General features: G+C 45.8%; 1 protein-coding gene across 22 annotated transcripts in view; it reads right to left on the reverse strand.

Moving 5' to 3' along the window:
- Positions 1-22116, reverse strand: part of JAKMIP3 (Janus kinase and microtubule interacting protein 3) — a 206058-nt gene that overhangs the window by 144639 nt on the left and 39303 nt on the right. For all 22 annotated transcript variants that reach the window (XR_006354784.1, XM_043983754.1, XM_043983751.1 and 19 more), the window contains exon 2: positions 6409-6644. Coding sequence is in view for 21 of the 22 variants with exons in the window: in XM_043983754.1 (XP_043839689.1) it covers positions 6409-6543 (135 nt within the window). In the remaining variant the exon portion in view is untranslated. The remainder of the gene's footprint in view (positions 1-6408; positions 6645-22116) is intronic.

A 22116-nucleotide genomic window follows, 5' to 3' on the forward strand; every position in this document is an offset into this window, starting at 1 on the left:
GCAACAGTGAACCCTGTGCCCCAGGAGCAGACTTCAACTTTATGAGTTTAAAAATGGACTATGATATGGGCAAGAAACAACAAAAGACCCTTACCATTGACAGCTTCTATGGTGAAAGGGAAGACAAAAACTCAAACTCAAAATGCCTACAAGTAAAGACTCAAGTGGGAAGATGATCTTGTCTCAAGACCAAAAAGCCTTCTTTGAAGAGCTCAAAAGGTCTTTTAAAAGCCAAATGAGAGAGGTAGAAGAAAAATGGAAAAAGAAATGAGAAAAATGAGAGTTACATGGCAAAAGTAAGCACAAAAAATGACTGAGGAAAATAATTCCTTAAAAAATACAATTGGCCAAATGAGAGGGAAAAAATGGCCAAATGGGAGAAAAAATTGGCCAAGTAGAAAAAGAGGTCCAAAAGCTTACTGAGGAAAATAATGCCTTAAAAATTAAAAGTGGGAAGATGCAAGCTGCCCCTGCTTTGTTTTATTTTTTAAGGGAAAGGGGCATGTCTTGTTCTTCTCTGCCACATACAGAAAATGGAACCAAATTAAATGGTTGGTGAATGAAGTTTAGCCTCCAAGATATAACCTCTATAATCTAGACCTCTAAGACTAATACCACCAGAGTCACAGGTGTGGTAAAAAGATTTAACAGTCGGTTAGCGATAATGGAGAGACGCCAGTTTTTTTAAGGACCACCCTTTCGGGGAGGAGACCAACGGCATGAGCTACGCACGCCAGACTGCCTGCTAGCACTCGACTTCTGGGGTGCAAGCTTAAAAGGCAAGGAGAGAACGGAAGTGAGCTTTTTCCTGCTCTGCTGGTCTCCTGACTGCACTGCACAGACAGACGCTGACTGGAGTTCGACTCGGCCGGGCTCGCGGTTAGCAGCACGCGCTTGACTCGGTCTCTCTCTCTCCCCAAAGGTGGCCTTGGGCTTTCGGTGAGTTTTATACGGAATATAGACCAAGCTTAGACTTAAGACGATTTGTTTTGTATTTCTACTTCCCTATCCCTCTAATCAACATCACCTGTTAACTACCACACAATTAAAGCTCTAACTAAAAAACCAGAAGCTTCTTCCATTTACTAGTCTAGGAGATAAATTAAGGGAAAGGTTAAAGAGGGGAGATTTATGATCTAATATCCAATTTTAAATCTCACACAGGGAAGAAGCTGCATCCGAAGCAATTGGTGGCTGTGGTAAAAATTATTATTTCAGTTTTTAGCTGACTTATTTGGGAGGGGCCACACCTGGCCCACCCTAAGGTTATGTATGCTACTGAGGTCAGAAGGAGAACTCTCCATAGGCAGTTTTTGAAGGACCTCCCTTTTTGAGGGAGAAAAGATTGAACGCTCCCTGAAGGGAAGAAGAGGCTCCTCCAGAACACTAGGTCTCTTCCGGAATGCGCTCTCTCTCTGGTGGCTGCTCTCTCGGTTTTCTCCCCTTCCAGTGGCATGAGCTCTCACTCTCTCAGGCTTCCAGGTTTTGGTGAGTTAATTATGGAAAACCCTAAATTCCTTTGAACTAGCTTAATTGAAAATGGTCTGGGGATTGCATAGGTTAAGTTTAGAGTTAAGAGTATCTGTATTTCTATTTTCCTATTTCCTTATCTTTATTTTTTATTAGTTTTACCTTTGTTGTTTAATTCCCAAGTAACAAAATCAGATCCTTCTGTGAATTAAATCTGTAAGGCTCCTTTCTTATTGGCCTGGGAGAAATATCTAAAAAGGGCAGTTCAGAGGGGAGGGTGAACCTAAAGGTCCCTCATTATTTCCAGGACCCCAATATTAAGGCGAGTCACCCAAATAACACTCTATATATCAAATTTTGGCCTTTACATGGCCAAGCCTCAGGAAAACTCAGGAGTCAACAAGAGCCAGATGCAGCTTTGCTTTTCTAGCCTTTGGGGGCATTAGAAGGAAGAAGGAAAAGGTGGTGCTCATATCACAATAGCTAGGCCCAGGCATGAGTGACTCTGGCACTTATTGCCCAGCCTCTTCCCATCCCTGCTTTCCCACCAGTTTCTGCCCACCTAAACATCTTCCCTTTTCAGCTGCCCATCAGGGTGAGGTTGCAAAGTCCAGAGTATTTTTTCCAGAAGCTTCTGTTGATTCATTTGTGATATAGAGCCCCTGGATCTTTAGGAGACAAGATAAAGATTGACCCTGTCGCATGAAGTGGTAGAGCTCAGGCAACACTGGCCCTAAACAGACACATACTTGCAAGTTTTATCATGGTAGGTGCTGGTCAGATTGGTAGAAGGTGCTGCATGTATCAGGTGGGCTGCTAAGTGCTTATTGAATGGGATAGAACACAATCAAAGACACTGGGCAAAAACAGAGGGTCCAGTGGACTAGGAGAAGGGCAATGGGAATAAATATCAAGTCTCACCCTTGGGTTCAAAAAATCTATTTCTCAAATACAAGATAATAAAGGTGGAGGAATTGGGGTTAGACAACAGTTTGCCTGGAAAAACCCTAGGCTTTTTCATTCCAGTTAAGATAGTGACATGACCCACGATAAAGCTGCATGAAAAGAGGCCAACAGTCAATGCTAAGGGGGGTAACAGGCTGCCCCAGGGCATTGTGTTCTAGGCTCCTCATTGGGGGAAGGATTTTAATAAGCTAACAAAGGTTCAGAGGAGGGCACCCAAAATGGCAAATGGCCTGAATTTATATCACATAATAGTGAAGAACAAGAGCTGTCCAGGGTGGCAAAAGCTGCCCAGGAGGTGACACCTTCCCCTTTGTCACAGGCTTTGAAACGAGGGCTGGATGACCAAGGGTCAGGAGGACTGTAGTGGGGATTCTTGGTCAGATTTAGATGGGATAAGCAGCCTCTAAAGAGCATTCCAGTTCTGAGATTCCAGGACTTTCAGGTGTTTGGCACAGTACCTGGCACATAGTGAGCATATTATCAATATCAGTTGATTGATTGATTTTTCATTGAAGTAAAAAGAATTCTATTGGCCAACATGAGTCTTGCCCATGCTTCTCTTGCTACGCTCATATTACTTGCAACAGCATCAATATTCTAATGGCTCCAAAGAGAGGTAGCATGTAAGCATGCATGTGAATCTATTTTTTATTTAATCATTCAGCAAACATTATTAACTAAACAAACCTTCAAGGGTCACAGAATCATGTCTAGAACGAAAAAGGGACCTCAGCACACAAAGAAGTATGGCATTCATATTGCAATTCATTTGCAGGAGCAAATTGCAAAAGGCCAAGGCACTTGCAGAGACCCCATAGACACAGTCTCCTGCTGAGTACTGGTAATCCAAAGCCAGTGAGGGCACAGAGAGATATGCTCTTGGTGACCTAGAATCACAAGATTTAAGATCAAAAGAAGCTCCAGGAGCTTCCGGTCCAACCACACACTTAAAGCATGCTGATGATAATAAAACTGTAAGTGGTTGTTTGACTTCTCCTAAAGTTCTCCTAGGAAAAGAAACCCAAGCCTCTCAAAGCAACCCATTCCATTTTGTGGCATCTCTGATTGTGAGGAAGTTGTTCTTGTCTCCAGCCAAGTAGGGATATGAGGCTGCCTCTCAAAATATGGGAGCACTAGTGAAAAGTTTGATCCCATGTTGACCTATGACTTGAAGAACCCCCGTGCATTATTCAATACAAGGACTGACAGAAATGTCTCCCTGATCCAGGAGGTGTTTTTGAAACATTTGAATTTCTGAGACTGAATTAAGAGAGTGTGTGTGTGTGTGTGTGTGTGTGTGTGTGTGTGTGTGAGAAGTGTGTGGAGGTGCCAATGTGAGTGTTACTGCAAGGTGAGCTGAGGTAAATGCAGACTTAGAACTTTTCCTATTTTCTTTCTTTCTTTCTTTCTTCCTTTCTTTCTTTTTTTTGCAGGGCAATGAGGGTTAAGTGACTTGCCCAGGGTCACACAGCTAGTAAGTGTCAAGTGTCTGAGGTCGGATTTGAACTCAGGTCCTCCTGAATCCAGGGCTAGTGCTTTATCCACTGTGCCACCTAGCTGCCCCCAGCACTTTTCCTAAAAGCCCCTCCCTGGTGGTTCAGTCCCCACAAGGAGATACCTGAGCAACAATGAACCTTTGGTGCTGAGCAGCCAAAGAGAGCACACAACTAGGCAGCTGGATCTCTCTCTCTCTCTCTCTCTCTCTCTCTCTCTCTCTCTCTCTCTCACACACACACACACACACACACACACACACACACACACACACACACACACACACACAAATTCCTTGCTTGCATGAAGGGACATGAAACCAAATGCTGCACTTGATTTTGTTGATTGAAGCCTGCCACCTGTCCCTGTGGAGACAGAACCAACTCCCCTCATATGTTTGCTAGCATTTATGTTCACTCTTCTCATTTTACAAAAGCAGAACAATGGAGCCAGAAAGGATATTAGTGCTTCTCTCCTTCACCCCCTTCATTTTTCTGATGAAGACCCTGAGACTCAAAGAGCTTAACTAGCTCAGCCTGAGAACCAGAGACTATAGGAGGGGAGGGAAACTTTGAGACCTTCTGATACATACTCGTCTTAGAACATAAGAAAGTAAAAGTCAGAGGCAGGAAGGGTGCAGGTCATAAGGTGCAGAGTCAGGTCTGGCCTTAGAATCCAGGGATTTTAACCCTCCATACTCTGTGGTCTCCCACAGTGAATTGTTGGCAGGCCAAAGCTAGAACCTAAGTGTCCTGACTCCTACTCCAGATCCCAAGATCTGTCCCTCAGTGGAGAGAACACTGGCTGGGTTGTTTCATGCCCACCTACCAGGCTTACTTCTTCTGTGACCTTTGGAAAGTCACTTCCTCGGTCTCTCTAAAATCAAGGGGCTGGCACACTCAGCCTGAGTCCTGGGATCTAGGATCCTACGTCAGGCTGTTGACTACTGCTATTTGCCCTGCCTAAGTCAGACCATGGACAGCAGCTGCTAACTGCCCCACCACCAGCAGGGGCTCCTTGCTCAGCATCTCTACCCAGACACTGTTGGGCTGGCTGCTTCAGGACATACAGGGTTTAACCAGGTTTGGGGCCTTGGATCCCAGATTGAAAGGTGAACAACAGTCTATCCCCCAAACTGGCTTCTTAAGTATCTGTTGGTTCTTTCTCTCCGAGGTGGGACAAATGAAGAAAGGGCAAACTCCTTTTGCAAGGGCCCTAGGACATAGGGGTCTGCCAGAGCCAATGGTCTCCCATGCTCTCTTCCTACCAGAACACCATTGTGCCATTTATGATTCCCATCAGAATACAGATTCTGACCTGTCCTTACTTCACTTACTGAGCCCCAGAACTCTTCACCCACTTTTCCAGGAAAGTCTGAGCTGAAGAATGGACTTTTCTGGAGCAAGTTCATGTCCCCGCTTCTGCAGGTGTCTGAAGAGCTGCCCCCCAAGAATCTCTTTTTCCCATGACTGATGGAAGAAATGGGCTAAGGCAAGGGCATGGGCCAGCTATTGCACCCACAATAGGACTCCATGCAAAGATGACTGAGTTCTTCCTAGAAATACATTAGAAACACAGAATGTCAGGTCTGGCAGGGCTCTTAGAGCCCACAGGCTCTAATTCCCTCATTTTACAGAGGGGGAAACTGAGGCCTAGAATGACTGACTACAGGATATGTCTATTGTTGCATGGCTACCGAGTGCACCAAATCACCCAAATGTCTGGTCCCAAAGCTGTGCTGCCCAGGGGCCAGCATCAATCTCCCTCGGCTTCAGACTTAGCATCTAGAACAGAGAGAGGTTGTCAGCTCCCTCAACAGGCCTCAAGAGGGGCTCCCACGAGGGCTGAAGCCCCTGAGCCGAACCCTGCCCTTACTTTCAGAACTGCCTTGCACAAGTGCAGAATTCCTTCCACTGAGCCAGCCTCAGCAGGGGAGCTGCTCCCTCCTGACAGGGGCACTAGCAAGGTGACACAGTAGATAATGTGGTGCACCTGAAAGGGGCCTGGGCTTGAACTCAGGAGGCCTGGGTTCAAGTGCTGGATCCGATGCTTTCTATCTCATACCACTAAAAGCAAGTCATTTAGCCTTTCTGGGCCTCAATTTTCCTCATTTATAGAATGGGGACAAGAATGTCTGTACTCCTTTATTTATTTATTTATTTTTTTAGTGAGGCAATTGGGGTTAAGTGACTTGCCCAGGGTCACACAGCTAGTAAGTGTTAAGTGTCTGAGGCTGGATTTGAACTCAGGTACTCCTGAATCCAGGGCTGGTGCTCTATCCACTGTGCCACCTAGCTGCCCTGTCTGTACTCCTTTTGATATGGCCACCATGGAGATATGAGCCCTCGTTATTCCTGCAGTGATAGGGCCCTTCCTTTGTTCTGTTCTCATGGTCCCCAAGTAAGGTCCACAATCCTTCTAGCCACAAACACCTTCTGCAGGGATCTGGGAACCTTGGGGGTAAATGGACACACGTACCTTACTCTTCTCTTGCTGTAGCTCTATCTGGATGTCTGTAAGCTTGGCCCGCAGGTCCTCATTGGCAGCTTGCAAGGCGGCTAAGGCATCAGGCTTCTCCCCCTTGGTTCGGCTGCTGCTGCCCTTCTTGGACATTGTGAAGTTGTGACAAGGGATGGAGGAGAGCCCAGGGAACCCACACACGAGGCTCCAGGAGTCTCCTTTCAGCCTGTGTTGTGCTACATTGTCTCACTCACCTGAAAAAAGGAAACTACAATGACATCTTCTGTGGAAAAGGAGATGAGAGAAAGGACAAGAGTAGGCAGCAAGCATCAAGATGGCTGCTGAGATGGGCTCATTTCTCAGGCCCTGCTGCTGGGCTCTGGGCTATACATGCCCCCTGCCCAATGGGCACCCCCTGCAACAAAGGTAGTTGTTTAAGCAGCACAGCAAAACGAGCCCGCACATCAGCCATATCTGACAGCATGTGCCCTGTCCTTCATAAGCCCAGAATGCCCAGGAACCAGTCAGGTTCGGAGGCTTATGCAGGGCCAGGGAGAGTTAACTTTCAGTCAACTCTTCCCAAAGGCTTCCTTCCTTATTGTTCTACATGGAAATCCACTCCCTGCCTCCTCCCCTGGTGGTTTTATCCACTGTTCAGGCTTCTCTTACTCAAATGCCTCTGGTTTCATACAAGGGCTGCTTCTGGGAAGCCCTTCCTCCTTCATCCTCTCTCCTCCCTCCTCCCTCCTCCTCCCTCCTCCTCCCTCCTTCCTCCTTTTGTTTAACAACTCCTATCATCTCTCTTTCTCACATTCATACACTTCTGAAATACATGCTCAGACATTCTCACTGCTTTCTCCTCCCTTCTCTGTCCCCCATTTTGCCTTTTTAAAAAAATTTCTTTTATAAACAAAAATAAATTCAAATGAACAAAAGAAATAGAAAATAAAATCTGATCCCAAACTATAGGTTCCCAACCAACCACAATTTGTTCATCTAAAGGGACTCTGTCACCACCCCATTCCCTTCATCTATACATTAATTCAATGCCGGTAATGACAAAGCACCCACTGTGAGTATGGGTATATAAAAATCCCAAGGGGCACTCCTAATGCCTTCCCAAGAAGAAGGATCCTGAGGGTGTGGACAGACTGCAAGTCAACCCTACCTCTTGGAAAGACAGCTCAAAGGGTAATTCTCTCCCTCCAGTGGGACTCGGATGCCTCCCTCCTTCTAGGACAGCATTGAAAGCTAGAAGGGACCCCAGAGGACATCAAATGTGACCCCCCCCCATTTTAGAGATGAAGAGACCGAGGTCCCAGGAGTTTAGGGGATTGCCTCCAATCACACAGGTAGTAAGTGACCAAATGGCTTGTCTTTGGTCACACACCCAGTAAAGGACAGAGTCTGGGTTTGAGTCCAGCTCTCCTCCCTCCTTCCACTCCCTCAGGCACTAACATATTATCACCTTCATGCCCTGCTACAGGACAGAAAAGTCAGTAGCCTGGCAGCAGAGTCAGCCCTGTGCAGGACCCCTGGGGACAACTGCCAGCCTCTGAGCCTTCATTTTTGAAGTGACTTTCTCTGAATTTTCCAGCTTGTCTTGTTAAAGTGGGTTCATTAGCTATTGATGATGAAGCCCGTGGAGGGAGCCTGTGAAATAGGCTGAGAGCCCCAGGGAGGCTGCTGGGATTCATCCTGCATTGATAGGGATGCCAAGGTGGGAGGGGCTGCTGGAGAAGCTCAGAAAACACACACGTGGGCATGATGTGTTTCAGTTCCATAAGCGTTAGAACTTTCTCCCTCACTCGCCTACATCTAGACTCTCCACAAAACAAGCAACCAACCCTTCCTTTGGAATGTTTCCAAGGTGTAACAATCATCTGGGGGTTCAAGTCGGCTCCTGCACAAGCCTCCAAGGGTTAGTAGGTAACTAAGTCTGCCTGAAGTGGCTCATCAATTATGGAGGAGAAGGAGTCCAGGAACTGATTTTCATTTGTACTCACGGTTGGTAACGAATGTTACCTATGCCTTTGGTGCTTGGAGGAGTCTGATATGAATGACTTGGGGATGGCAAAGTCATGGTAAGGACAGGCCACTTAGTACGAATAAGGGGACTATAAAAGGAGGGGGGATCCTATGACTGGGTACTGGAAGGGGAACAGAGACAGAGAGGGAAGGGGACTTTGCCATCCATCAAGGGCATGAGTGGCCAGGAAAGAGGGTGAGAGGGTCATGGGGGAGAGCAAGGGAAGACAGAAAGGGCCCAGGAACTGCTCTGGCCCCACAGCAAGGTCTCAGTCAGCTGGGTGGTTCCTCCATGAAGAGTTTGTGAAGAGATGTGGACAAGATGGCACAGGATGAAGTGATGAACAGATGGCAGACTCATGCCAATGAGACCAGCCTAGTGCCGAAGGGATGTTAAGTCACCATGCCTAATCCCGGGTCTCAACCTGGCACAGAGGGAGACACCTGGAGGCCATGCCCCTGGGAGCACACTAGCCTGCCAGGTGTCCAAGCTCCTGCCACAGCAGCTCTGCTTCCACTGCCAGAGTCTCAGGCTGAGTGCAGCCTGCTGCCATCTGCTGCCACCACTGCCTGGCACTGCCCAAGTACCCCCAGTCACAAATAGCCAGTGCCCTCAGGGTACCAAAAGCTCTAGCCCCTTTCAGTAGGAGGGGAACAGTTGCACGTGCCTAGAAGCTCCACTGTGGTGGAAAGTCACCCAGAAGCAAAGAGTTTTTGATCCCTTGTCAAGATGACCCCAGGGGTCATCAAAAAAGAAGAGGGGAGAGGAAGAGAGGGGAGGGAAGGGGAGGGGAGGGCTTTTTTGTCCTCTTCCCTGTGAGGTCTCCTCCCCTCTGCTGGTCCCTCACCAGAGAAGACTTTGCTAAGAGCAGAGAGGGAAGGGGTAATTCTAAACATCTTCAAGGTTAGTGACCAACCAGCTGAGACACTTCTAAAGGCAAATGGTTGGAAGACGAGCCCCTGTATGGCTTCTTTCCTCCACCCCAACCCCCACTTGTAGTTATTTACTTAGTCATCCATTTGCTCAAGTGATAGATAAATAGTGTTAGGTAAGAAACATGGAAGCGCTTACTGAGCACAGGACCAATGAGCATGTTAGGTCCCGATACAGAAAAGAGGCCAGTCCTTGCTCTTGAGAAGCCTTCATCCCCACAGGCAACGACAAACCCTCAATGGGAGCCGCAGCATGGGCTGGGTCTTGGTGGGGGCAGAGCTGGGCACAGATCAGACCCCTCAGCCCTTACCCTCGAGGGCTTACAAGCCTAGAGAGGATGACGACAAGAATAACAACAGCACAAAAGAGAGCTCTGTGTGGGAGGAGGCTGCCCAGCTGGGGACAGCTTAAACCTCTCACCAGGTCCTAGGGACAGGTAGCAACAGCGTGTGCCCTAGAGTCCAGCCTCCTGGGGGACGAATGGTGATCCAGGAGCCATGAGTGTGAGAATGGCCCTGGGGGCCTTTGTCTCTCTTCTGGAATCTCCGCCCTGGGGTCTGCAAGGCTTGGGAGACAGGGAAGATCCTCTCCACTTCCTCTCAGTGAGAGCTGTGCTGCAAAAGGCTGGGGGTGGCTTCCCCTTCACTAGAACACAAGCAAAGCCTGGGTGATGACTTGTTTCCTGTGTAAGTTTCCTTTTTTCCTTTGTTCTATGTTTATTTGTTCAGAAAAGGGGTTCTTTCCATAAACTTGTTTTTCTTTTAAGATTTTGATAGCTCCATTCAAATATAATTATTTTCCTTTGTAATTCCAGGTGCCACAGTGTGTAAACATGCTGTAGTTGGAGTCAGGAAGATATGAGTTCAAATCCCACATCAGATACTATTTCTTTTTTTTTATTTTATTTATTTCTTTGTTCGTTTTAGTTTTCAACATTTGTTTAGATAAGATTTCCAATTTCCAATTTTTCTCCCTCCCCCTGCCCCCCCAGACAGCCGGTAATCTGATATAGGTTTTGTTTTTTGGTTTTTTGGTTTTTTTAGTGAGGCAATCAGGGTTAAGTGACTTGCCCAGGGTCACACAGCTAGTAAGTGTTAAGTATCTGAGGCCGGATTTGAACTCAGGCACTCCTGACTCCAGGGCTGGTGCTCTATCCACTGCGCCACCTAGCTGCCCCTGATATAAGTTTTATATATATATATATATATATATAAACATTAAACATATTTCTGCATTAGTCAGGTTATACAAAAAGAATCAGAGCAAAAAAGGAAAAACCTCAAAAAAGAAAAATAACAGCACCAAAAACAAAAGAAATCATATGGTCCAATCAGCATCCATATTCCACAGTTCCTTTTTTTTTCTGGATTTGGAGAGCCTTTTCCATCATAAGTCCTTTGGAACTTTCTTGTACCATTGGATTGGTGAGAAGAATCTAGTCTATCACAGTTGATCAGCACACAATGTTGATGATACTGTGCACAGTGTTCGCCTGGTTCTGCTCATCTCACTCATCATCAGTTCATGCAAGACCCTCCAGGTTTCTCTGAACTCCTCCTGCTCATCATTTCTTACAGCATAATAGTATTCCATTACATTCATATACCACAACTTGTCCAGTCATTCCACAATTGATGGGCATCGCCTCAACTTCCAATTCCTGGCCACCACAAAAAGAGCAGCTGTAAATACTTTTGTACAAGTGGGTCCTTTTCCCTTTTCCATGATCTCTTTGGGAAAATGACCCCAAAGTGGTATTGCTGGGTCAAAGGGTACGCACAGCCTTGTAGCCCTTTGGGTATAACTCCAAATGGCCTGTGTATGTTTCTTATAGGCAGTGAGTGAGACAAGATGGTGGTTCAGGTGCCTTCCATCTCCTTGGCTCTGTGATCCACATTTAGGTAGAAAGTGGAGAGACCAGCATGCACTAGCCAAAAGCCATGCTAGCACCTCTCCAGGTGAGATCAGCCTGAGTGGCAATGGGGAAAGGTGCAAGCAGTGACACCACCAAGAAGACTGTGACAGTCAGTCCTCTCCTTCCTTCCCTCAGTCAATAATATCATCTTGTGTGGCGCAGGGATCTGGTATGTTCTGTCATCCAAATACGTCACTGCTGCTCACCACAGCACCCTTATTTTCCTTCCCCCTTCCCTGTGGGTCTACCCTCTCCAGGCCTTTCCTTTCATCTCTCCCCCAGGTGAGAGTAAGCAGGATGCAATGGAAAGACCTGGCTTTGAATCCTGTCTCTGACACTTCTCAGCTGTCTGAGCATCTTTCAATAATTTATTTGACCTCTCTGACCCTACCTTCCATGCTCATCCACAAAATGGGGATAATGGTTGAAAAGTGTATGACATCTTTTATTACTTACCACTTGTGGATGTTATAGGGAAAGTGCTTTTGGCTTCTGATTAAAATTGATCCTTCAGTCCTGAGTAGAATGATCCAAAAGGGGGAAAGCTTCTTTGGCCACTTAATGGAACATTTAATAAAATGACTACAGGCAGCACTTGCTTGCATTGATCAAGATCATCCTTCATGAATAAAGGCCAAAGACTGCTACATCTCATTCCTACATTCTCTGCCCTCCTGAGAGTGATACTGAGTCTGGCAGACACCAAGTCCTTTGGAAAAATCAAGGTTTGGCCCAAGAAGGAGATGGAAAGTTGATTCTCCTTCACCTGGAGACATGAGCAATGTTTCAATGACATTGGGACAATCTAAGGGACCAAAATTGGATCATAGATTGAGTAAAGCAGGCAAGTTCCTGCTGAGTCCAAAAATGCATTTGCAGCCATGAAGCATGGAGGGAATCTTAGGGACCCTTCTACATACCAGCTACAAACAGAAGTGTCTGGAGGAGCTCACCACCCACAGGTAATCTCCTCTTCATCTGGGACTCCTTCCTGGATTTCTTCCAGCCCAGTGGTGAACACCTGCAACAAGGACATGTTTCTGTTCTGTTCCTCATATGGTGCCAATCACCAGAAGACTGCAGAACTAAACTCATCTCTGTTATTAAATCTGTGGCATGGCTTTGTCCAATGTTGACACTTGCATGGAAGACTTAATGCTGAAGACACTTTTCCAGGTAGCTTTTTGTTTGACCAAGTCAAAAGGGTTTTTATGTGTTGGCACACAATACTCAGTACCATGGGATATTGTATGCATTTTTTCATGTAATTTGATGATGTGACAGAATGGGGAATATCTTCTTAAAGCCTGCCTATCCTCCTCTGATGCCTCCATCAAGGAATCTCTAAATTGATGTGTATTCTCATCAACATTTAAATATATGGAAAAGTAGACATATGGGTCCCAAGTCATTGATATTCTTTCAGTCACCTTTTTGGGGGGCAGGGCAATAAGGGTTAAGTGACTTGCCCAGGGTCACACAACTAGTGTCAAGTGTCTGAGGTCTTATTTGAACTCAGGTCCTCCTGAATCCAGGGCCAGTACCTCATCTACTACATCAACTAGCTGCCCCCTTAGTCACCTTTTTTGACAGTTAAAAGGTCCAAGTATTTTTCCAAAACTGGAGTACCTTCATCTCATTTAGATACACTGAAACTTATCCCTTAATCTATCTAAATCATGTCATCTCCAGCTTGAACCTCTGGGTAATCTTGGTCCAGTCTAGCTGATTTTCCCCTCATTTGTTCTCTTCAATACTGTTCTAACTTCCTCTATTAGCAAATTCAAAGCTATGATGTTAATCTCCACATTGTGGTGTGATATCATTGATGGTGAAAGAAGTTTACAATAAAAATCCCTGCAGATCTTTTCCATTTTTGTCTCTGTGTTGTCCTCCTTCCAGTTTCATCATTAAATTCCCTCAGGATGGCTTTACTTAGATCTCTTGCCAAGTTTTCTTAAATTGTTTTCCCCTCACTTCTCTTTTTTGTGTCATGAAGTGACGATAAACTTTCACTATCCTTCTCTTTTGTATATCAGAAATGAATTTATATTCACAACAGTGTTTCCCTTGGCTGTCATTTCTCCCCATTTGGCCAGTAGCTATGCATAAAAAGAGTTATTTGAGAAGTGTCAGAACACTTGCAATGAGGGGATCAAGAAAGGCTCCCTGGGGCAGCTAGATGGAGCAATGGATAAAGCACCGGCCCTGGATTCAGGAGGACCTGAGTTCAAATCCAGCCTCAGACACTTGACACTTCCTAGCTGTGTGACCCTGGGCAAGTCACTTAACCCCCATTGCCCTGCGAAAGAAAGAAAGAAAGAAAGAAAGAAAGAAAGAAAGAAAGAAAGAAAGAAAGAAAGAAAGAAAGAAAGAAAGAAAGAAAGAAAGAAAGAAAGAAAAAAATAAAGAAAGAAGGAAGGAAAGAAAGAAAGAAAGAAAGAAAGAAAGAAAGAAAGAAAGAAAGAAAGAAAGAAAGAAAGAAAGAAAGAAAGAAAGAAAGAAAGAAAGAAAGAAAGAAAGAAAGGCTACCTGTAGGAAGTGGCAGATTGCTGAGCCTATGTGGATGAAGCCAAACATCATCTAGGGGCTTCCTGAGAAATAGAAGTCTCTGAGGTCTCAGATGCCATAGGTTGATGTCCTGAGCCACTAAAGAGGATGAGGAAGGGATGGAAAGGAATTGAGTAGCTGGAGCCACCGAATCACCACTACTCTTCTCTACAATACTGCCTCAGTGTGTCTGCTTGGGCCAGTTGGCTGGATTGCAGAGTGTCTAAAGGGAGGAAAGGTTGGGGTTAGGTAAAGAAGCACTTTAAATGCCAAAGGAGTATGTATCGTACGAAGGAAGGACTCGAAACTGGAGAGACTGGAGGCAGGCTGGGCAATCAGGGGGCTATCGCAGTCCTCTGGCCAAGAGGGGATGAGGGCCTGGACTAGTTTCCTTCTTTGCAAATTGAGGGGGTTGGCCTTGATGATCTCTCAGAAAGTCCTGCGGTCCTTCAGCCTAGTATTCCGCCGTGCGTCCTCAGCGCCGATCTTGTCCTTTCACATCAGGGCTCTCTGACTCACAACCCAAGGCAAAGAATAATCAGGAAAAGCACTTTCCGGATGTTGCTAAGGGAGATCAGAACTCTGCTATCCTGGTGGAGAGCCTGCCACTGAAGGAGAGTGAGAGTCTTCTGGGTCTGCTGGACAAACAATGCAGGGCTTTTAGGCAGTGAGAGGCACGGATGGCGACTCCAGGGTTCCCTGAGCCCCTTGATGGATAAAGCCTTCCTCACTCTGGCCTTGCTTCCTTCTGCCTGAATACTTCATCCTGAACATGGGTGCTCAGCCTCATTCCCCAAGTGCCCAAGCTCCACTACCATTCACTGTCTCCACTTTCTCTGAAGAAGGCATTCAGTTGCAGACCTGGCCATTCCCAGTTGTTCCCACTCCCACATCTAGCTCTTCTGGACTGTGACAGCCTGCACACTTCTCTGGGGACTTGGGACAAGCCAGAGGAAACTCCCTCTACCCATCCAGACTGGCACCTACCCTCTCTGCCACTTAGAATCTTGGAGACCCACCCAGAGCATGAGAGCCTAAGCTACTCGCCTGGGGTCCCACAGCCCATGGGTATCAAAAGCAGGACTTTAACTCAGGTCTTGCTAGCACCCAATCCACCCTCAGTCTACTCACAGTGTTCCCTAAATAATGAGAGTAACTTGTTACATTTAGAAAGGCCACATTGCCAATGACATTTTCAGTTATTGCCATAGGACCATCAAGAGGCAGGCTCGAACCCTGCAGTAAGCCCAGGGCTTTGGGCTGAATTCTCCAGCCACCCCCCAACCCCGTCCCAAAGCTGAGGAATAGCTAAGAAACCATGGAGCAGAAAGAGCCTGTAACAACATAAGCGTGCTCCAAGGGGACGCTGCGTGGCCGTGCTCAGAGGGCTGCTATAAATAGCGGTGCTCTCCAGGGTGGAAGTGCTCAAGAGAAGATGCTCATGGATTAAGGCTTCATGCTTTCTCATGCTGAGAGCTCTCCCAGAATGAAAGTAGCTGCTTCTGAAAGGAGGGGCTCCCCCTGATTGGGAAACTTCCCAGGGACCTCCGGATGGCCCTTGCAGGGTATGCTGGAAAGAGAAGCCCGGGGCCTCTGAAGCCCTGTCCAGCTCTGGTATTTTGTAGGACTCTATAGGTCCCTAAGTATAGCTTCAGGGTTTCTAGTGAATAGATACAAGGCTGTGAATGCTGCCAAAGAAAATGTAGGAAGACCGGAAGCAGAACTCTCAGCCAACCAGACCAACCCCCTTAGTTCACAGAGAAGAAGACAGTCCCTGAGAGGGGAAGGGAATCCACCAGGACACTCAGCATTAGGGTTAGGGTTGCTGAGGTCCTAGGGACACCCCCCCATTTGCTGCTCCCTCCCCACTTGCTGATCCCCACCATTCGGCACACCAGGCTGCAGCAACAAATCCACATTTCCTTATAGACTAGGTGCACAGAAAGTGAAATGTGCTACAGACACTTGTGTGACAGGAACCTCAAAGCTCCAATATTGCTCATTGAACCCCGCCCCCCCCACACACACACGAGCTTCTTTATTCCACACCAAATATGGGGGAAATGACCACTAAGGGCATCTCAACATTGGAATTGATGAGGAACCGCAGAGAAAGCTGACCTGGAGCTGGGCTCCTCGGCGGCAGCAGCACCACAAACAGTGCCCAGTGTGCTGGGCGTGCGCCTGTGCTCTGAATTGTGACATGTGTAGGCATGTGTGTTGGCATGTCGAAGCTACACACAAGTCCCATAGTCACATGGCTCTCAACTATTCACCAGCTCCTGGCATCTCAAGAAAGAAGTCGTGAGCTCAGTAAGTCCTTTCTGACTGAGAAGTGAGTGGGGGACATCCCTACTCTTGGAAACAAGAACATATACTGGGAACTGGAAGGAGTGTCTGGTCATCTAATCTTATCTTCCCATTCAACAGATGAGGAAACTGTAGACTCAAGGGAAAAAGCAATTTGCTCAAGGCCACCCAACAAGCTTGGTAAGTAGCCAAACTGGGATTTCACTCTGACCGTCAATCCAGGATGTACAGGAACCTGGGGCATCACCCAGCCTCAAAAGGCAGGTCTTCTCCCTGGCTACTCTCTCCAGAGCCCTACATCAAGGTGGAAGGAAATAGGCTCCCTGCCCCTCACTGCCACACCCAGAACTTCCCAGTGCCTCCAATTACCACCCAACAACCTTTCCTTCTCTGAGGGTCACTCCATCCATTTTTTACCTCATAGTCACAGAGCCCCTTGCCAGTCATGAACCAGATGCCAGGTCATTCTTTCTCATTTCCAAAGAAGCCCAGTATAGGGTTCATTGTTTTACTCACTTTCTCAAACCCTACCTCATACTTGAGGACTTCAGTATGGATATCTACATCCCCTCAAATAGTCTGGGCCTCCTAGTTTATCAATCTCCTTAACTCCCATGACCTATACTTTCATTTAGCCTCAGCTACCCACAGGGATGTCCTTACCCCTTGCTTTCACCATTACCCATCAGTGTTCTACCACCATGATTCTGGAGGGGTTTTAATCTTTTTTTTTTAATTTTAGCATCTCTCCCTCTGCCTTGCTCATCCTAACCTGATTTGCCATCTTCATTGTGATTTTTAGTCATCCCTCTCTGTTCCAATCTATCTTCCCTGTTCTTATCTCAATCCCCGCTTCCTAAACTTGATCATATGGTTAAACAGTTCACTTGTCACTGTCTTCCACCACTGAATCCTTTATCCCCCTTGTCCTTCCACCATTCATGCTCTGACATTTTCCAGCCATGTGACACCCTCATCATCCACCTTGTGTTCTACTTTGAATGATATTTAAGACTTCTAGAGGAAGTCACACATCAGTAAATGGATGGGTGAGTGGATGAATGAAAGAGAGATTTATTAAGCACTTGATATGTGCTAAGTATTGGAAAATACAGATATAAAAAAGCTGCATAATCCCTGCTCTCGAGGAAGTCACATTCTAACATGGGAAGATCACACATTTAGATTTTAGCCACAATTCAAATGGAAAGGTACAATGGTCCCTTTGGTTCAGTGGAAAGGTTAATGGTAATGCCTTTTCTTTAATGACATTTCCAATGATACAATCATATAATTTTCTGGGTTTGAACCATTTGACAAGGCCAAAGACTTTGGTGGCAAGAACTTTCCTCTTGAGTCTCCAATATTTGCACCTTCAGGAACAGTTGCCAGTTTGCAATCCACAAGTGTTGCTTCCCAGGATGATGACTATGGGGACTATGCTAGAAGCAGGGCTGTCCTTTGATAGGTGCTGCTGTCCCAGGATACTTAGGCTTCCTCTCTGTTCGTAACCAATTGGGTCTCCCACAAATTCATACTATCCAATCGAATCTGGATACTTGCAGTTGCCTGGCAACCCTTTTATTCTTTCTTGATTGGCTCCTTACCACAATAGTTCAAACTAAACTTCTCTTTTCTCCTCAAGTCCCCTATATCACTTTGTCCCTTTTTCCTCTCAAGAAGACTGAGCCTCCTCTTTTCCTGAAAAAATGGAGGCAGAGGGGCAGCTAGGTGGCACAGTAGATAGAGCACCGGTCCTGGATTCAGGAGGACCTGAGTTCAAATCCGGCCTCAGACACTTAACACTTACTAGCTGTGTGACCCTGGGCAAGTCACTTAACCCCAATTGCCTCACTAAAAAAAAAAGAAAAAGAAAAAGAAAAAGAAAATGGAGGCAGAATGCCATGAGCAGCCTCTTCCCTCCTAACCTTCCTACTTTTGAAAATTTCATTACATCTTCACTCCTTCTCATTCATTGGCTTGTGTTTCAGAGGAACAGGTGGCCTGTGTTATATTTAAGGCTAACCCCTCTTTTTGTTTATTTATTTATTTTTGGTGAGGCAATTGGGGTTAAGTGACTTCCCCACGGTCACACAGCTAGTAACTGTCAAGTGTCTGATGTCAGATTTGAACTCAGGTCCTCCTGACTCCAGGACCAGTGCTCTATCCACTGTGCCACCTAGCTGCCCCAACCCCTCTTTTTGTGTCCCTGGTTCCATTTCTGTTTGTCTCCACCATGTCCTCACCCTGCAATCATCCTCTTTCCAGCCTTCTGCCACATTTAATCTCTCAATATCTACTTGTTGCTGTCTTCCACCTACAGCTTAAAAAACCTTTACTTGACTCCATGATTGCAAACATTCTCCTTTTCATAGGCAAAGCTCTTGAAGAAGCCATCTATATACATTGCTTCCATTTCTTAACTTCCCACTCTTTTTCTTCCCTTGCATGTTGGCTTCTAATCCAATAAATTAAGCTGAAACTGCTATCTCCAAAGCTCCCAATGATCTCTTAACTGTTGAATCCAATAGGTTTTTTTTTTCTGAGTCCTCATCTTTCTTGACCTTTCTGCACCCATTTGACCCTGTTACCCACTCAATCCTCTTGGACACTCCATCTTCCCTTGGCTTCTATGTCCTTGCTATCTTTTTATCTCATCCAGCCTCTCCAACCATGACTTCTCTGACCCATGTTCTAAGAATATCGGTCTGCCAGTTATTTGGAGCATATATTAGAAACAGGAGAAACCAGAGTCATGGAGAGCAATTAGAAGGTCATTGCAATTGTTAGTTTAGGGGTGATGGGGCCCTGAAGTAGATTAGAGGTTATATGAGTAGTAGAAAGAAGAGGTCAGGTTTGAGAATTGGCAAGGAAAAAAGATTTATCAAGACTTGGGAATTGATTTCCTATGGGAAGTGAGGGAGAGTGGAGAACAGATAACACTAAGAGGTAATTAGAAGGATGGTGACACCCTTTATAGAAATAGGGAAATTTGAAATGGGTAAGTTGGGGGGGCATACTATTCAGTTTTAGACATGTTTAATTTTAGATGCCTATAGGACAATTGGGTAGTGACATCAATCAGATAGTTGTGCTTATATTGAATTGCTTGATTTCATAGGGAGGGTTGAGGAGGGAGGGAAGAAGAAAAAATAGAATCCAGAATTAGCTCAAAGACTTTAACCTCATTAGAATGGGCTCAAGGAGGGAATAACATACACACCCAATTGGGAGGAGTAATCTATTTAACCCTACAGGAAAATAGGAGGGGAAGGGGATAAGGAGGGAAGGGTGAAAGAAGGGAGGGTAGAGCAGGGGAGGGGGCAGTCAGAAGTAAAACACTTTTGAGGAGAAATAGGGTAAAAGAAGATAGAAAATAGAGTAAATATCATGGGAAGGGAATATGATGGAGGGAAATAGTTATGATGATTGACTATAATGGCAAAATATATGGTACCTACTCTGCTGGGCTATTGTGAAGAAAACTCTGTCAAGTTTAAGGTACTATATAAAAGTTATGATGAACAGGGTGCTATCAGAAAAACCTGGAAAGACCCACATGAACTGAGGCAGAGAGAAATGTACCATATACAAAATAACAGCAATAGTGTAAGATGATCTGCTGGGAAGCTCGTGGGTATTTTCAGCAAGGCAATGACCCAATAGAACTCTGAAGAACTTATGAAAATTGCAGTCCATATACACAGAAAGAACTGATGGTATCTGAAAACAGGCTGAAACAGATTTCTTTTTTTGACAATTCCTTAATCTGAAGTTTTGTTTTATCTGTTTTCTCTCACAACCTGGCTAATGTGGAGTTGTTTTCCATGACTGCTCATGTATAACTTATATTGAATTGCTTGAATTCTTGGGGTGGGGGGGGTGTGGGAGGGGAGGAAGGAAGAGAAGTTGGAACATATAGTTTTTTTTTTTAATTGAACACAAAATTTGTTTTTACATGTAATTTGGAAAATAAAATTCTAAACAGAATCAGACAGTTGTGTTCAAGACAGGGGAATACAAAGTTTAGAATTATTTTCATAAAGATGATCACTGAATCCATGACCACTGATAAGGAGGAGAGAAGGGATATGGAGGCTTCTACAGAGCCAGCATGTCAAGGGAAGGAAATACAAGACTATCATGATGAGTGATGACTTAAAAACATGGCACCTGTGGAGTTGGAAGGCCTGGGTTTAAGCTCCAATTCTGACACCTGAAAATGCCTGTGTGACCTTGGGCAAGTCCCTCCTCCACTCTGCGCCCCTCCCACCTCAGCTCCTACCCATATAATGTTTGGTTTGGTTTGGTTTCCATATAAATGGATGAGCTCCCAGCTCAGGGTCTCTGATGTGAGGGTTCATGCTTTGCCCTTAGCTTTAGAGAGGGGTTTGGCCCTCCTAATAGCCCAGGCAGCGACTCCTGTGCACACGATAGTCCTCACTCAATAGGGGCATCTGAACCAAGCTAGAGGCTGGGGCAGTGCTTGGGTCAAGCCTTTGTGACTGCAAACCCTATGCACGTTCAGCTGACCCTGTCTCCCAAATCACTTTGCATAGTACAAATTGTTTATGCTGATCCCTGTTCCCAAGCCCAGCTTCTTCCCATGGGCCATTCCTGGATGCCAGGGAGTTCTAAAAATCTGTCTAGCCCACTTCCCCTACAGCCTGCCCTCAGACTCACTCCAGGCCATGCCAAGATGCCAAGCAGAGAGCCTGACTAGCACAATCAAACTTCAACACCCGACCCAGTCAGCAAAATTTCCACCAGATAAACTGTCATCCTGTTCATTACAAAGTAATTGGCTCTACAGAGACTTGAGAACATGGAAGTTGGAGGCCTGACTTCACTTGAAATCCTAGGCTCTCCTAGCATTGGATCCTCTTACCCACTGTGTCAAAAAACCCTTCCCCATTTGCTTCAGAGTAAAATCTTGCTGTTCCTGCCCTCCTCCCCAAAGTACTCTGCCTTCAATCATGCCTGCCAAGCAAACCCTGAGCATCTCTGGGCTTCAGAGCTTGCAAGTTGGAAACAGACAATTCCTTAGTATTTAGTGAGCCTGGCTCTGAACAGAAACTGCCCAGGGCAGTGCTGGGGCCAAGTAGGAGGAAGATGGTGCCTGCTTTCAGAACCCCTGCAGTCCAGCAGAGGAAACAAACCTGTGGGACCAAAGAGTTAAGTTAAAGAGTTTGACCCCTGACATTGTCCCCCATTCTTTGCTGAAGTGTGGGCCTTCTCCCCCAAAATACTAACCCCAGTCCTTGTGACCATGATCCCATCTTCTCCAGTAACTCTGCCTTTCAGAATATTCTCCGATTCTTTTTCCCTCTCCTCTTCAGGCTCTCCTCAACTACTGGTTCCTTCCTGTCTACCCTGAAAAACACTCTCCTTTAGCTCACCACCACTTATTGACCTGGAGTCCTGACTTTCTTCTCCCTGTCACAACCAAACCTCTAGAATAGCTTGGCTACACTTGCTTCCTCTACCTCCTCACATCCCACTTAGAAACCCTTACTCTCAGGCTTCCCATCCCACTACTCAACTGAAATTGGCCTCTCCAGGGTAGCCAATGACTGATCTCTAAATTGTTAAATTCAAGGGCATTTTTTCTCAGCCCACCTTTTCCATACTCCAAAAGATACTCAACAGAGAGTGTTAGGCAACCCAATCATTGACTCAACAATCCCACTACTAGGCATCTATAGACCCGAGGCAGTACAAGGCAGGGGAAAGGATGGCTCATGTATACAAAAATATTTATAGCAGCTCTTTTGTGGTAACAAAAAACTAGAAATAAAGTGATTGCCAATCAGCTGTGATACATGAATGTAGGGGAAGGTGTTTGCACCATAAAAACCCCAAGAATATGAAGGATTCAGAGACTCTCAGGAAGACTTTTCTGAATTAATACAGAGGAAAGTGAACTGGTAGAGAACAATTTACATGGTGACCATAATAATGTAAACCAATGAGGAAAGCTGTCAAAACT

This window comes from Dromiciops gliroides, chromosome 2 (assembly GCF_019393635.1).
Source record: "Dromiciops gliroides isolate mDroGli1 chromosome 2, mDroGli1.pri, whole genome shotgun sequence".
Classification (NCBI taxonomy): Eukaryota; Metazoa; Chordata; class Mammalia; order Microbiotheria; family Microbiotheriidae; genus Dromiciops; species Dromiciops gliroides.